The sequence below is a fragment of the Perca flavescens genome, chromosome 23 (genome assembly GCF_004354835.1).
Source record: "Perca flavescens isolate YP-PL-M2 chromosome 23, PFLA_1.0, whole genome shotgun sequence".
NCBI classification, from domain to species: domain Eukaryota; kingdom Metazoa; phylum Chordata; class Actinopteri; order Perciformes; family Percidae; genus Perca; species Perca flavescens.
The window spans coordinates 7,723,719-7,739,703 of NC_041353.1; the positions used below are offsets into that span (position 1 = coordinate 7,723,719).

Genomic DNA, 15,985 nt, shown 5'->3' on the forward strand with positions numbered 1-15,985 from the left:
CCTACAGTAGTTCCATACTGTAGTTAACACAGACGTGAGAACGAGTATTGATCTTCTCAACCAACTCTTGGCAAGAAAGGAAATACTCTTAAGTATATTTCCCAACATTTCACACTATTCCTTAAAAAACACAATGTAACTGGCTTGTATTTCTATTGGTTGGAGTATTCATTAGTAATAGCAGTGATATGAACGACAGGGTCAGAAGACTTACCTTCTCCAGCTCCTCCATTCTTTTCTCCAAGCTCCCTGGTGGTGCTGCAGCTCCTCCATCTCTGCCGTGACGGTTGTGTCGTTGTCTGTTGTTACCACCCAGCTCTTCCTCAGATCCCGGCGCTGCAGAGCTGTTACAAACATGCACAAAAACATACATGTAAATGTACTGTGTTTATCATAACTACAATACCGAATACAACTCAAATGCTTAAGTTCTTTTTCTTCACATGAAGAAGGAAATTGAAGGAGAGTGAATTTTGTGGCAATTACCACTATTCAAAGTGTCCAATACTGTATTCACACGGAGGCCGTTTGAAGGTATGAATCATACCCACATTATTAAACTTCAATGGGGTGACACATGCATCATCAAAAGAACAGGTGGGAATATCTTCTGCGTGTTTGCCCTTTCAATTAGGCATGCATTATTAACAGACCTCTGCCTTTTATTCCATTAATGGAGAAAAGGCCGTCAATGGTTTGCAACTCTGGTGCAAAAAGAATTCTGATTATGAAACCATTTACATATTACAACTTCAAATAGGCTCAAGAATGGCAGTGGCAACTTGTGCGTCACTGTTCTTAAGCTGGTGAGAAAAAAAAGTTTTTGTATGCAGCTTGAGCAGAACATTAACCTTATCTCCTCCTCCACTTCTCGCTACTTAGAGACTGATTCTCGGGCAGCCGGGAAAGAATAATTATGTGCAGTTTATTTTCTTACTGACCTTATTTCAATAATTGTTGACGTGGAAACTTAGTATCAGTTGCTGCTCTGCACCCCCCACCCCACTGCAACTCTCCCCGGTAGGAACAGATTGTGCCAGGTTTATAAAATCTCCCAGGGAATCAAATTATTCTGTGTTTGTCTGTAGGCTTCACTGAATTGTCTGAAGAGGGCTGTCTGCATATTTCTACAGCTGAAACAGACAGGAAAGCTGCTGGCAAGACAAAGGACAAATATAACTCCTTTGTACCATCTGCGCTCCTTTCAGAATCTGCCAAATATGATGTTCCAATTATTAGACTACTTTGTGAAACCATTTATAGGTTAAATAACCACACAGGATATATTGTTTTGGGAAACAAAGGTACTTTATCACTTGATATAAACAACCTGTAAATTCCACCTTTTCAGACTACATCTGGACTTACTTACTGATGTCTCATTTGTCATTTTCTAGAAGGCCCTAAAAGTAATAATAGATTAGAGAGCTATTTTTTTGCCAAAACTAGAACAGTTTTGGTCATTTAGATTGTGAGATGTCTGTGGTTTTTGAATCAAATCTGATTAAACCACACCCACATAGTTCTGATGAAGCAGATTAGCAGAGTTTTTAACTGTTAAACTCTTACTCTTGCTTATTATTTAGGCCTAGTCATGATATTTAATGTTATAGAGAAATACTTTAGAGAGTTAAAGCCAAGTTTCCAGCGGCTTTAAAGAAAAAAACAACAAAACAATTTATGTCCTGTGAAGATTTTGTTGAACAATGGGTTGTTAAGGGTAGGGACGGACCAATTATCGGCCGAGGCCTATTATCGGGCTGTTTTTTGGCAGTTTGCAGATGATCTGTATTGGTGTTTTTAATTGCCTGATAACCGATAAAGTTAATTAATTAAAAAGTGCGCTACTTTGGCTCCGCTAAAGCTCTGTGTCTGTCCCTCTGCTTCGGTTTCACTCACCACTAAGTCTGACCTAATTTCCCGCCCACAACAATATCTTATACCTCGACTTTTACAGAACCAACAGCTTATTTTTGCTCATTCTTACAGAGAGCCAAACACTGCAGCGGCCATCGCTTTTGAAAAAGAGGGAGTCCTTGAAACGCTCCCCTTGGGGCTTGCCTGCGCCAAGATAAAGTGCGTTTCATTTGTCTCTTTCATTGTAGGCTCTTCAAGGCTACTCATCCTTCATTGGCATAAGCACACATGCTTGTGCATGTACAGTCACGTATACATTACAATGCATGATAACGAAAACTGTATGTCCCCTCACCATTAGACCAAAAAATGAGCCAAACACAAAGCAATGACATGCCCTGCGTGTCTACGTCCATGCATGTCATCTTGTTTAAAGAGATATCTCCCTGGTCTCACACACACACACACACACACACACACACACACACACACACACACACACACACACACACACACACACACACACACACACACACACACACACACACACACACACTCTAGGGTGCTCAGCGGGTGTTGAAGCTAAGCATAAACATCCATGGCCTCAATACTAAATATCACACCGTGGCCCATTAGCACCCTGCAGCATGAGGTCTGGGGGAGAGAGAGGCTGAGCCAATCACACACTCTCGGGAGCCTCAGCAGGTGGGGAAGGAGAAAGCACAGACAGGAAAGCCTTTAACAGCATCAGCCACAGATATAACAACATCTCTCACAAACTTAAGTGGCCAGTGACAAAACTACACTAGAAACCACAACACACAATACTAAACCATCTGATTAACACCCCGCTACACCCCCGATACATGCCATTCCCCTAAATAGCAAGAAAACATCTAGGCAAGGTTTTGAGCTGGTGGTTTAAAGATGTAGTCAGTAATATCTCCCTGTCCACTTTGCACAAAATGACCACAATTTCTGGGTGCGGGATTGCAATTGTAGTTGATCAATGCCGGTCACTCCTCTTCTATCTCAATGGCACCTGGGATTTCAAGCTTTCTAAATAGGCAGGGCTGGCCTGGGTGTGTTTTGTTTTAGAATGCTCCAATCTCCCAGGCCCCCTGAACTATTCAAGATGAGCGACAGAACGCAAGTGGTTTTGTTTCTTCATTTGAAAGGTAGATGGAGCTTGAACTGAAACATTTGTGTTGCAAGGCTAATAAGCTGCATGAGCTATGAGTTTTATCAGACGGGTCCATCTACCAAGGCCAAGGCAGACAATAATAAATGCTAGATATCTGGATGGTGATTTGATAGGGGCTGCATTATAACAGAGTTTTTTTTTTAACATTGCAAAAGGAGTTTTTGAGAAGAGCAGGATCAAACTGTAACAAGTGAATGGCTTGAATCTAGAGAGATAAAAAAAAGATAAAGTGACTGAGACAGGAGAGGGTTTACAGAAAGAGAGTAAATTAGAGGGAGACACATATCTATATAGTTGCTCTATCAAGCATCTAGTGCTGCCCGGCCCACCTGGTGGATTGTCCGTTTCAGAACTGCGGAGCGTCCAAGTGTAGCCAGGCCAGCTGATGAAAGCAGCAGCCATAATTACATAGCCAGATTGAATGTCAGCTGGTGAACTTGGCTGTTGGGGTTGGCGGCCAGCCAAATTGTGGCCAACCGTTGGGCCAAAGTTTGGTTGCAAATAAACGTAACAATAAATACACACTGTTGATTGTCTGTTACAGGCTGCATTGTAAGAATCTAATCAATATGCTCCAAGAGTTTGTTCCCTCCTTTTAATTTGCATTGAAGTATAATGGAAGCAGATGAAAGAACATTTATTTTGATCACAACTTTGTGCTCTCTGCCAAACAACAGTAAACTGTATGAAATAAAAAGAAGAAACATCTGCCCAGAGGGAGGTGCCAGTCTATCTGCAAATCTGCTCTCGTAATGAATGAGTCAAACTGCTGTTTTTCATCCCGACCTCTGTTCCTTCTCTTGACACATTTCAAGTGATGCTAAAGCAGATAAACTCCACTTTCAGTGTCAGGATAATAAAATGAGTCTCACCTCTTGTGGCGCCCGCTCCCAGATCTGGGGGTTTCCTGAAACAAAAAGGAGAAGATTACCTTTAGTCCACAAACAATAACTCAAGAGGCTACAGATTAAATTTTTTTTTAATAGTAGCGCTGTTATGGCTCTAATTTCAGAAAAGCATTAGATATCAGAATGACTTTTTAGGTATCATTTGTTATGTTCATTTGCCTTGGGTGTGAAAAAAAACACAAAACTCCATCTACAGGATAAGAGAAATTCATCAGGAGCAAGCATTTATAAAAAGCCTTTAGGTTGTGTATGAACGTTTGTGTTGTTGCAGCTGCTGAGCTGATATATGGATGAGATTTGTCCCATTTAATAGTTCAACAGGGTCCCTATAGCCCCAAGTTGTGAAAAGCAATCTGCTTTTTGTAACATGGGGGTGCGTGTTTATCTTCTTTTCCCATTATTGTATGATCTAAAGGTTGTTTAGATCTATACAGCAGTGATGCTCCAATAGAATTGCCTTCGGTAAAATAGCGTTTCCCTCGGAAAAAATGAGGTGTGTGAGATAATTTCCTATGGTGTTGTGCAGTGAAGGGTCCCAGGTTTGATTGAGGAGCCTTGGCTATGATAAAATCTATCAGTCAGATGATGGCTTTAGCGGGTGAGGGGGAAACGTTGTGCCCGACTCTTTGCATGCACCAGCCTTTCTGTCTCGGTGACATATCATCCATTACCTGTGGATGAAATCCCGACCCTCATCTCTTCCCTGGCTCAAGCCTGGATAGATTTACTAAGATGGAGGATGGTGAGAGGGCAGTCTTCGGCAGCAGCAGGTCATACACTAAATAATACATAATCTGCGCATAAGACCTGGTTTAGGCAACACCTGGATTTAAGAGCCCTTTGATGAAATTTGTTTTCGAAACTGACATTTTCTAGGATTTGGTATAATCCCACAGCTGCGATAGCTGGACTTGAAAAGCCAGTACTATAGTTGTATCTTTTCAACAAACTGTCTTATCATGAACTTAGTCAAAGGCAGACAGATGGTGCTACTCTATTCTTAAGTGTAATGCACTCTAATGTCAGACTTGGCCTGAACCCATTAAGTTGAATACAGAGTACTGTAGGACTTTAACCATGGAGTTGGTTTGTCAGACTGTGCGTACTGGGGACATAGACAGTATAATTAAGGAATAAGTGAAGGCTTTCGAAAGTAGTTTAGTTTATAAAAAGGCAGAAAATAGTTTAAAAAATGTCCATCACTATTTCCCAGCATTCTTCAAATTGCTTGTTTTGTCTGATTTGAGTAGTTGCAATCATGATTACACATTTATGAAAAGATTCCTTTTCGTTGACTCTGCCTTTCAGTACTACTACATCCCTGTCCCAGAGTACATAATTAGATAAGGGGTACCAAATCAGTCATGTAAAGACAAGACAGAAAAAGAGGAAGAAAGAGTCAGGCCTCATGTAAAACATTTTTAGTTGAGATGTGATGCATATAGATTTCACAGCAGTTGAACTGCACTATAGCTCTAACAGAGACAATCAATACAGATCACAGTGTAGAAATAAAAAATGCTGTCTATATGTAAATGTGTGTTTGATCTTGCTTATTGCCTCCACAGTCTAGTGTAACTTGAATAAACCAAGAGAATTCTTTGAATATACAACTGACCTGGAAACCAGTCTGCTGGTTTCCAACAAGAACCTGACTATGTAGGAAACAACTGTTTGGTTTTACATTTCCCAAGTTAATACATCTGTTTTGTAAGATCCAGCACAAGCAAGTTTCATATTCAAAGTCTGTTGGCATACTGACAAGGGTCAGCGGACTGGATTTTTATTTTCTGAGGTAACAAAGAGTTGAAATATGAGTCAAAACAACAATATGAGGGAAGGTCACAGCGGTCAGCAGACGTTGTGAGGCTTTGCCAATCCTCATTTGCACACAGTCAAAACAAAAGACCAAGAATGATTCTTATATGATACGGAGTATAGATTATAGAGCTAAAGAGGGGTTTCATCTCCTGCATCTTCTGGCTAGCACAAAAATGTATGAACTTTTTTGGACTGGTATAAATGAAATCCCAGTTAAAAAAAGGTCAGATCTTTATCTTGCGAAAGAGACAAACTAATATCAGGGCTAAACTGTGCAGCATTAAACAAGATTTAATCATATACATTAGCTTGCAGGCCAACATTCCTTCTATAACTAAGGGATAAACTGATCACCCACATCCATCTGTGGCTGATATGCAGCCGACAATCTGAGAATGAAATCATATTATGTTTACAGAAAACATCCCAGACTTCATTTGCCACATTACTACTGCAGCTTATGGCAATGTTTCACAGTGCGGACCTCCAGTCTAGGACATGAATCTGTGAGAAAGGTCAGCGTAATTCACGTACGACTTCTTCAATGCACACAATGCAAGCCCGCGCAACTTTATTTATCATGTTTGAGCTGTGCTGACAGCTCCCAGAAGCCCGACTGCAGAGCTACTAAGAATACTTGAATTGAAATACAAGAGAGACAAATATCAACAATGAAACAAGTACTTCATCTCCAAACTCGAGCAGATAGCCACATGATGTGCAGTGCTATATGTGTAAGTGTAACGAACATTCCTTGCCTCTTTGAATGTCTTGGTTGGACATTAATGGCTTGATGTGATCTATGATTCATGTCTTGACAGCTAATTAAATTCAAAAATCTCTGAAGGAATGCCGTCTTACTCCATGAAAAGGCGATCTTTGGCTTTCCATCCAGCTGCCTGACAGTGCAGCGCTCAAGAGCATTTCTCTGTACAGAGCTGATAAGGATCACATTTTTTTATGGAGGCATTCAATGAATTCAAGACAGAGAGAGAGAGAGAGAGAGAGAGAGAGAGAGAGAGAGAGAGAGAGAGAGAGAGAGAGAGAGATGCTTCTTCAAATAAGCATGATTGGCATTAAGAAGAAGCAGGCAGGCCAAATACACGAACCAGCAAAACTAGGCTACTGGAAATTCCCTATACTGGGAACAATCACTGACAAGTGCTGTATATGATTGTGTGAAAACATTTGAATCATTTTCCCTTGCTTATTGCTGCAATTTATTTACATTAATAATTATAATTATGTGCCAACATTTTACCTACTGTGGCTTACTGCTATTTTGTTTTAGTAGCCATGCTTTGCAGTTTTCTTACACACAGTTTTAATTTAGATGCTAACCTCACCTAGCTGTCTTTGATGATGAAGAAATAGATGTCTAAATGCCAACCTGGAACATAAATCGAAGGCTGAAGATGAAAACATGGTTATAACCTGCAAACTACACACCAAACAGCTGCACAAAGTCATGTTAAAGGTCCCATGACATGCTGCTTTTTGGATGCTTTTATATAGGCCTTAGTGGTCCCCTAATACTGTATCTGAAGTCTCTTTCCCAAAATCCAGCCTTGGTGCAGAATTACAGCCACTGGAGCCAGTCCCACAATTAGCTTTCCTTAGGATGTGCCATTTCTGTGTCTGTAGCTTTAAATGCTATTGAGGAGGAGAGAGGGGGGGCAAGGTGGAGGGTGGGGGTGTGGCCTTGACCAACTGCCACTTTGCTTGTTTGCAAGCCACGGTGTCTCTCTCTTTCTCATGGGTGGGCCAAATTCTCTGGGCGGCCAAAGCAGAGAGGGGAGGTAACCTTGCTTCTTATGACCTCATTAGGAGCAGATTCCAGATCGGCCCACCTGAGCTTTCATTTTCACAAAGGCAGAGCAGGATACCCAGGGCTCGGTTTACACCTATCACCTTTTTTAGCCACTGGGGGACCATAGGCAGGCTGGGGGAATGCATATTAATGTTAAAAAACCTCATAAAGTGAAATTATCATGCCATGGGACCTTTAACCTCTTTCTCTGTTAGTGACGGTTCAGTTATTGCATGTGTATTAGCCAAAGGTATTTCCCCTGTGTTTTCCTAAGGTTCTTAAAAGAGCTTTTCTTGCAACTAATATCTTTACTAGAAGAAAAAAAATGTTTAGGCTGTTTAAAGCTATAGTATTTTGTTTATGTTGCCCCAATTAGGAATTCTAAGAAATGACAACAAAACTGTTACATCCACATGACACAAGCAATACATGATCACGCTCAGCCCCCACCCCTCCTCCACACACTTGCTAGTAGCCAAGGAGGACACGGAGGATTAAAAAAACACGATGGACTCTTCAGAAGAGGTCATTATCTTCATTTGAGTTTCTGTGTGGGGAAAGTCACCAGACAACACAATCTTCTGAACATAGCCATACTGAGAAATACAGAGAGAGTTTTGTGGAGCTGATAGTCTTAATTAGCTTTGTAGCAACTCATTTGGCAAAGGCTTGAATGTAACGGACGTTAATTAATATAAAACAGTTACGCACTAAAGTGTATAAAGTGAAGTGTAGTGTTCCTGGTTTGTTGTGACGATTTAGTTTCTCACCAACTACCTAGTAAGTATTTTTGCAGGTAGCAAAGATAAATATTTGTGTGCTTCAGTTGGCTTATATAACAGTAATCCTTAAAATCTTGAATCAACAGAGGTGTGAGTGCGATCGAATATTGTTTCAGGCAACAAGATGAAATTCAGTTTGCTGCAAGCACAGGGGCTGCTGCTCCTGGATAGACATGCCATGTGATGGGCGGGGAACATTTCCCTGCTGTTCGGACAAGATGCTCTGCATCAGCACCATTTTTTGGACTGAAAGGTGCTAATTAAAAATGCAAATTAGGCTTGTTAAAAAGTGCTGGATGGCGATTGTTAGCAGAATGTGTTTTCCATGTGAGAGACAGGCAGAAAAAAGACCTGAACTGCTTTGTTGTGGACCTGGCGCCACTTTAAATGCAGATGATCCTGAGGAATGTTCCATATGGTTCTGACTGCTGGATCACTGAAACAGGTTTTCTTGTAGGACCTGCATACCAGAGAGAGGAAAGGCCTGATAACCAGGACCACATGCCTGCAGAGGGCCTCTCTCACCAGGCCATCACATATCGGATACATGTGTCCTGTCACACGGAGAAGAGATGTGTGTCCACGCACAAATACAGCACACACACGGAGAGCACACATTACCTCAGTAAGCACACCTAAATGAAACACAGGTCCTCAGAAAGAGATGGAAAATGGATATCATTACAGAATTTAAAACATCTGATAAAATATTTTTTTTAGAGTTTCCATTATGTCTTCAGCAGCAAACGGAGAAGAGTTACAGCTTGTTTTGGTTGGGAAACCTGGGGAGACTGTTTAGAGGCCTGGGTTCTTTTTTTTAAAAACTTTTTGTCCAGATATCTTGATACCAGCTTAGAGGCCTGACTGGACGCTGTATATCATAACGGACCCGACATGGCAATTGCTTGTCTCCCGTTGATAAATGGGGCCCGAGAGGAGCAGCACATTTTTGGGATGCTCCATCTTTACAGATGTCTAACTGACAGCTCTGTAGTAAATCCGCTGACCGTACTGGACCTTTTCGGCTCAGTTTTATATGAGTGACGGTGAGACATCTAATGGTTAGTTTCTGCATAACTACATCTGGTCTACATTAGGCTTCATGTTGTGATGGTAAGAATAGATTCAGCATGCATGGATGGACATATTCGGTTTCAAATGATGACTCTCTCTCTCTCGCTATAAATGAACGCATAGTGGGGAAGCTGCAGAAAAGTTGTTTGACTGAATTGCTTTGTTTATGCATACTGCAGACTACCTTAACTAAATAGTCAAATGCTTTGCTTTTTATTTTCTATCCAGGCCCCATCTCAGCAGGTGCTGTCACAATCTTCCTGTTAGTGTGCTGTTTGTGTAGTGCACATATTTCATAAACAAGCCCTCGCTTTGCATACTGTAAACAGCCTCAGAAGGTTCCAGCCCAAAACAAAAAAAGCCTGCTGATGCATAACAGCTGATCCATCTGGAACGCAACTCTCAGCTACATCCACAAAAGTTGTCACTCAGTGGCAGAGCCATCATTTGTATTTTTTATTTATTTATTTCTTTCAAACGACATGTAAATCAGATGGCGTTTTACAGGAATACAAACAGACTGGAGTGCTTTCAGTCTTTACCCAGCTGGATACTTTTCATATCCTACATGTGCTCAATTTCTAATGGAAAATCACTCTGTGTATTTGAAGTGAGTTTGAAATTGCAAATACCGCACCACTGAATATGAACTATACTATTCTTGAGGAAATAAAGACTCAAATTAGGAGCGTGTCAGTTCTAATTTGGTTTCCTTTTTTCTAACTGGATTATGTCCTCACTCTACAGACGGCTCCTGGACTCATTTGGAGGAGGAGCAGACCGTCTCTGCAGGAGTTCACTTTTATCAAATGAACACAATATTGCTTCTCAAGATTAAAATACTCATTTTGTAAACGTCAACAGTCCCTGATTCCCACTGTTCAGAACCAGACACCTTATACACAAAGCAGATCCTAACACTGGCTTTCAAATATAGTTTGATGAATATGGCTTTTGAGCTGCACAGAGAAATGCTGGGCAGTGTGTGATGTAAAGGATAGTGCTTAGCTACAGAATCTATAATTCTGCTGATATTTTGCTACGATTACTCATTCACTTTGTAGGCAATGAAAAAAGCCCAAGCTGACATCTTCAAATTGCTTCTATTGTCAATATAATGGTCCAAAATTTACAATGATGAGAAACTAAGAAAAGCAGCAAATTATCATATCGCAGAAGCCTGAGCTAGTGAATATTTGGTATTTATGCTCGATAAGACGAATAATTAATTGCTGATCAAAATGTCTTTTCAATCAATCAGCAATCATCAATTAATGGACAATTCATCCCAACACTCATATTGTAACAAGCAATATCCATCTCTCTATAAAGCCACATGAACAATACTTGTATTATCAACCCGCTTTAGGAATAAGAAACTTAAACCACCCTAGACCTGTGAAAAACCATCTCTCCTAGTAGCTTTAAAAGCATTTAAGAGAAATTATTTTTGCTTTTTTAACGGATTCCGCAGTGATGATGAAAAGCAGAGACACTTTTGGGTTTTGCATCATGGCAGCTTTTCACACAAACTCGGCTCCTGAGCCCTCCGGGTATCTCCCTGAGCAACAGTGCCTCTGTTTGGCAGCACCGATGTATCAATCTGTAAAATATTCTGCTTGAGTGACGTGTGGTGGAAAAGTAGAACATCATACGAGTCTGTGGCAGACATTAAAGACTGGAATACACAGGCAGTACTGCAGAGACATCATGTCTCTTCTTTGATTCAGTCTTTTTTGTTTTGGCAATGAATGACTTCTCGATCAACTCTATGTTCATACTGAACCTTCATTGAAATCTCAGACACAACCATATCTATCTGCATGGTTAGATACCACCAGAGGTTACTGATAAAATATGAATGAATGTGCAGCTCTGTCCTCCTTCCTCCTGTCATGTCAATTCTTACCATTAAGTGGCCGGTGGCAGGTTCAGCTATCATGGACTCGTTCTGGAAAGTGTTGGCCTGAACCAGCTCCTCCTCCTCCCTTCTGTTCTTCTCCCCTGTGTCGTCATCGTCCAGCTCATCCAGGCTCTGAGAGAAGAGAAAGAGAATGATAGATGAGATTAGATCAGCCTTGGGTTGAGCAATTACAGTCACAGAGACTATGTTTACATGCACACAAGAAATCAGGTTATGGGGAAACCAGATTAAGGCGAGAAGAAGTTTTTACTAATGCCGTACTTGCTACCCATGCAAAAGCATGCAAGAACTCTGTGGGACTTGCAAATTTGTCAGCAAACATTCGTGAAATGGGACGCAGCCACAATTTGCTGAGCTAGAAAATCGCTTTTGTGAAACAGGCCCACGGTTACTCTAAAACCTGCGTTTACATGCAGCTTTCTTCACTAACCAGGCCATATTTTTTAACCACGGCTGGTTAATTTGAAGTGCATTTCAAAGATACTTAGTTATTTTTTGTTAGAGAACAGTCTCACGACAAATTATGCCTCAGCTATACTTTCCAAGTTTGAAGTTTTGTCGTGCACATGGGCTCTTGCAATCCTGTTAGAAACTTGCTAGAGAACATGGCCAAGAAATCAGCTTTCGCAGACAGAAATCTTGCTGTGCTAATCAGCTTTCTCTAATCTCTTGCTCTGGTTTGAAGGAATCCAGTTTCTTGTTAACATAAAGTGAAGAAATCCGTTCCCTGAAGAAAGTCGACAATGACTCGGTCACTTTAGTGCATATCGACACACTGACAGATGTGTGGTGACAGGCGAGGTCATTCCCACAATAACAGCGATGTTGACCTCTGGCTCAACACGGCCAGGGTCTCCTCTTAATCCTCTTAAGACATGATCACATTGACTTCCAGCAATCCCTGAGGAGCTGCAGCTTTAAACACTACCAAACACTAGATTCTGGACTCTGTAGTCAGGCAACAGGAAGACGGCCTGTATGAGGGCCTTTCACCTCCTGGGGACAGTCAGAGGGGATTTTTGACCAGTGGAATGTCCCTAGAAAACACAATAAAAGACATGTACAAACATACAGAGAGCAAACATCCCTTTGACAGAGGAGTGGGGAGTGAGCTTTCATTCTTTAGAAAGAGATTTTGCACATTGCATGGGAAAACCTCCAACTTCACTCCTCGTAATCTTAGCTCAATTATGATATATGTGAATGGCCTCAGCTATTTGCATTACTTTACAGTGAACTGTGTTGCAGAGTTACTGGGTTCATCTGTCGGGAGCGGTGAAGATTCATTGCGTAAACAGAGCTCAACCTTAGGATGGATGGTTGGATCGTGACGAGAGAGAGATTGCAGCCAAACTCCCAGAGGGTCACAATGCAAAACCAGTCTTTCCTGTTTCATGCTGCAGGGGCGAACAAAAGGTGCCCACTAAAAAGGCCCTTGAATGGTAAAAATAGCCTTAGAAGGGTAACAAGGAATGCAGTCATTTGCAAGGCCTTTCCTGCCAAACGGTTATCAGTTGTCCTTTGGAAAAACGCCAACCTCTTTTCTTTCTAATGCGAGCACTTTCCTTCTCCTGGTGTAACTCAGTGCTCACCAGTCCTCTCCATCTTTAACGTGCATGCACACAGGGTTGGACACAATAACAGGAACAAGCCCTGCATTAAATACTACCTTATTTATGTCAGAGAGAACTTTATTTCCATATAGTTTGTGGTGTTCTTGCATTGGATTGCACAATTTTGTACTTAGTTGCAGACTTGACATTTCGAGATTAAGACTTTACAATATGTGGGAAATAAAGGGTAGAGGTTTTGGAGATTAAAAAAAACTGAAATTAAACAGAAGTTTATCTGTGTCAACACAAAGTGAATTGTGCAGTGACTAACCACTCTGCTATGCACAACCTTGCCTGAAATGTGGAATTGAGATCTCAAAGTTTATTTTGGATAGAGATGCAGCCCGTTTTACCCTCTAGTATTCCAAATTGCTGTGCTTTTCTATATTCCAAATAAAGGGAAAGTGGGATCTGTGCGTGCAACCATATAAGGGATGTTTTTGCTCCTGAATGTATAAAAATGAGACTGTGTATTTTTCTTGCCAATTTCTTACCTTGGACCATGGAAAGAATCAGGGAAGGCGTGGAGGGATGAACAAATGATGTTTGGCTGATGTTTTGAGGAATGTGTTAACATTTAATCATTACAAAGGGTCAAAAACTAACACGTACTAAAATATGTCATCATTTTACACAAATAGTGTCAAAGATACAAAATACTGTTCTTTAATGTCATGATTATTCTCCTAAAGTTTGTAAATGAAAGCAATGAGAAAATGTGTACTGAAAACACATAACTAACAGCTTATTTACATATTCCAAATGAACACATTGTTTTTTTTTATGTAGTGTATATTTAATGTCTAGGTTGAATACTTGCACATCACCCTTTTAGCTCAGCATCAACCCAGGAAAATCCCATCTGGCTTTTTCTCTCCAAAAATGGTCATTTTAAAGTCTAACTCTAAATATTAATTACAGTTTTGGTTTGCTGGGTGCATGCTGCCCTGATGCCACTGATTGATACTACACCAGAACTTTCAGAAAAAGATCCATGATTTAGGCTAATACTGTAAAATGCAGCCCAAAGTTGATACACATAAATTGATCAACAGGGGTTCCTTTTGATGATGATACATGCCAAGTTGAAGAGATTAAAAAAGATGAGCGTGAGCTAAAAGGACCAGCCAGAGTTCCAGAATCATGTCTTACATCCTGTTTACAGCAGGACCAAGAGTCGGGGGGGTGGATCAGAGTGACAAGCGTGTTTACTTTAGTAAAACACGAATCCTGGTCTGCTCCAGCCTCGAGACCAATGTCAGTCACTTTGCACATGAAGAATTAAAGAAGCTACATCTGGAGCAGAGCTTCACGGTCTAATAGGATGTCTGTTGTGGTTGGAAACTCTTTTTGGGGAGAAGAAGGATAAATAATCTATTCTGAAGCTCCTGGCAGCAAATATCTGCATGCATCTGATTCTTTGTCTGCACAACAGCAGGCAGCGGGCTTTAGTTCCCCTAGTCTGGCATTTGCCTTTTTAAGTGACTGTCAGAGTGATGCTGTCGCTTGGTTCATTTGAGTGAGCTGAGCACATTGTGTGGCAGCACTATAGACCTACAGCATTAGACAGAGTATACGTATACAACAGGTAAGAAATGATGCACTGCCAAAGGCTGATGCCACCTAAATGTACTCTCAGACGTTGTTTGGAGGGTACTGAAGAATTTAGCATTTTATTTAAACGGAAACATTTGACATGGACATATGAAGCTATAGAAGAAGTTCAGCCAGGAAGACTATACTTTTGCATGCTTTATTCCTCACACATCTGCATTCAATCCCCATACTCATGCTCACTTATTATTCCTCTGGTCAATTATCTTATCAGCTGGTCACATCAGCTGACCTCATCTATCCAGTAGCTCAGCGACACAGCTACATTAATCCTGTTGCTGCCTCTTTTTAAATATGATTCTCTCTCTGCCTTTAGTACATTCATGCTGCGGTTATGCCAGTGGTATGTTCACTGCTGTTACGCATTTAAATCGGTTCTCCTCTATGTTATTGTCAGCTGTGATTTCAGTGCCAATAACAAGTGCCTTAACCCATAAATATTAGCCTTTTTAGACTTCATGTAAACACACTGAGTTAAGTATATCCTACTTTGTGCTAGCTTACTTTTATGTTTGTCTGGATTCATTATGGTCTGACCAGTTCAAGATAGTAGACTTCTGGACCGGACTGGTTAGCTAAATGTTTGTTTAAACATCTCTGGTTGTAGGTATTTATTATATAGAATTCGGTTTATTTATTTACTAAAAACTGTGATTTAACAGTACATTTAAGGCCGGTAAGGGATTCACAAGGCCGGTAATTTTGGGTAATTTTGTTTATTGTCCAGCCCAACAAAAATGTTCTTGTCAGAGAACCTATTTGAGATCCAAGATGAACATCCATGCTGCCTTGTCACCCTGCCAGTGCCCTGTCCACTTAGCCTACAGATTTATCTGTAAACAAGAAAAGGGCACCTTGGCCGGAGGCATACTCTCATACAGCAGGCTTAATAACTTGTGTGTATTAATCACCTGCCGCAGCACAGTGGCTTCATTAAGATGATCTATTAGAGAAGAGAGACGCTTGCACACTGATGCCCACTGTCATTTAACCAGGACTGCCAGTCACAGGCACAGCGCTGCGTTCAGGTATGGCAGAGATCAAAGAGAGGACATCCACCCCGGAGCTGCTGGCTGATTAATGGGACACTACAGGCTGCCAGGGTCAGTGTTAGGTCCAGGAGGGCTGTGCCATCTCTGAGCAGGAGTGAGACATCATTTGACAGCCTCAAAAAGGTGTGACTGAAGCTCCACTGATCTGTGGCCAAAAATTCCATTTAATCCTGTACGGAAAACTAATATGTTCTGTCACCTGCTGTGACCTTTATCCAAAAGTATTCTTTAATCAAAATATCATCAAGATGGTACTGGTATGTCTGAGCGAAAGGTAGAAGTGGAAGGTCCTCCATTTTAATCAAAATATCATCAAGATGGTAGTG

The 15,985-nt window shown here is 41.0% G+C and overlaps 1 protein-coding gene across 1 annotated transcript in view; it reads right to left on the reverse strand.

Annotated features, from left to right (window-relative positions):
- The window catches only part of pawr (PRKC, apoptosis, WT1, regulator), a 72,178-nt gene that overhangs the window by 14,004 nt on the left and 42,189 nt on the right, over window positions 1-15,985 (reverse strand). Inside the window, exons 3-5 of the mRNA XM_028571032.1 lie at window positions 11,366-11,491; window positions 3,934-3,968; window positions 215-344 (exon numbers count right to left, since the gene is read on the reverse strand). Coding sequence (XP_028426833.1) covers window positions 215-344; window positions 3,934-3,968; window positions 11,366-11,491 — 291 coding nt within the window. The remainder of the gene's footprint in view (window positions 1-214; window positions 345-3,933; window positions 3,969-11,365; window positions 11,492-15,985) is intronic.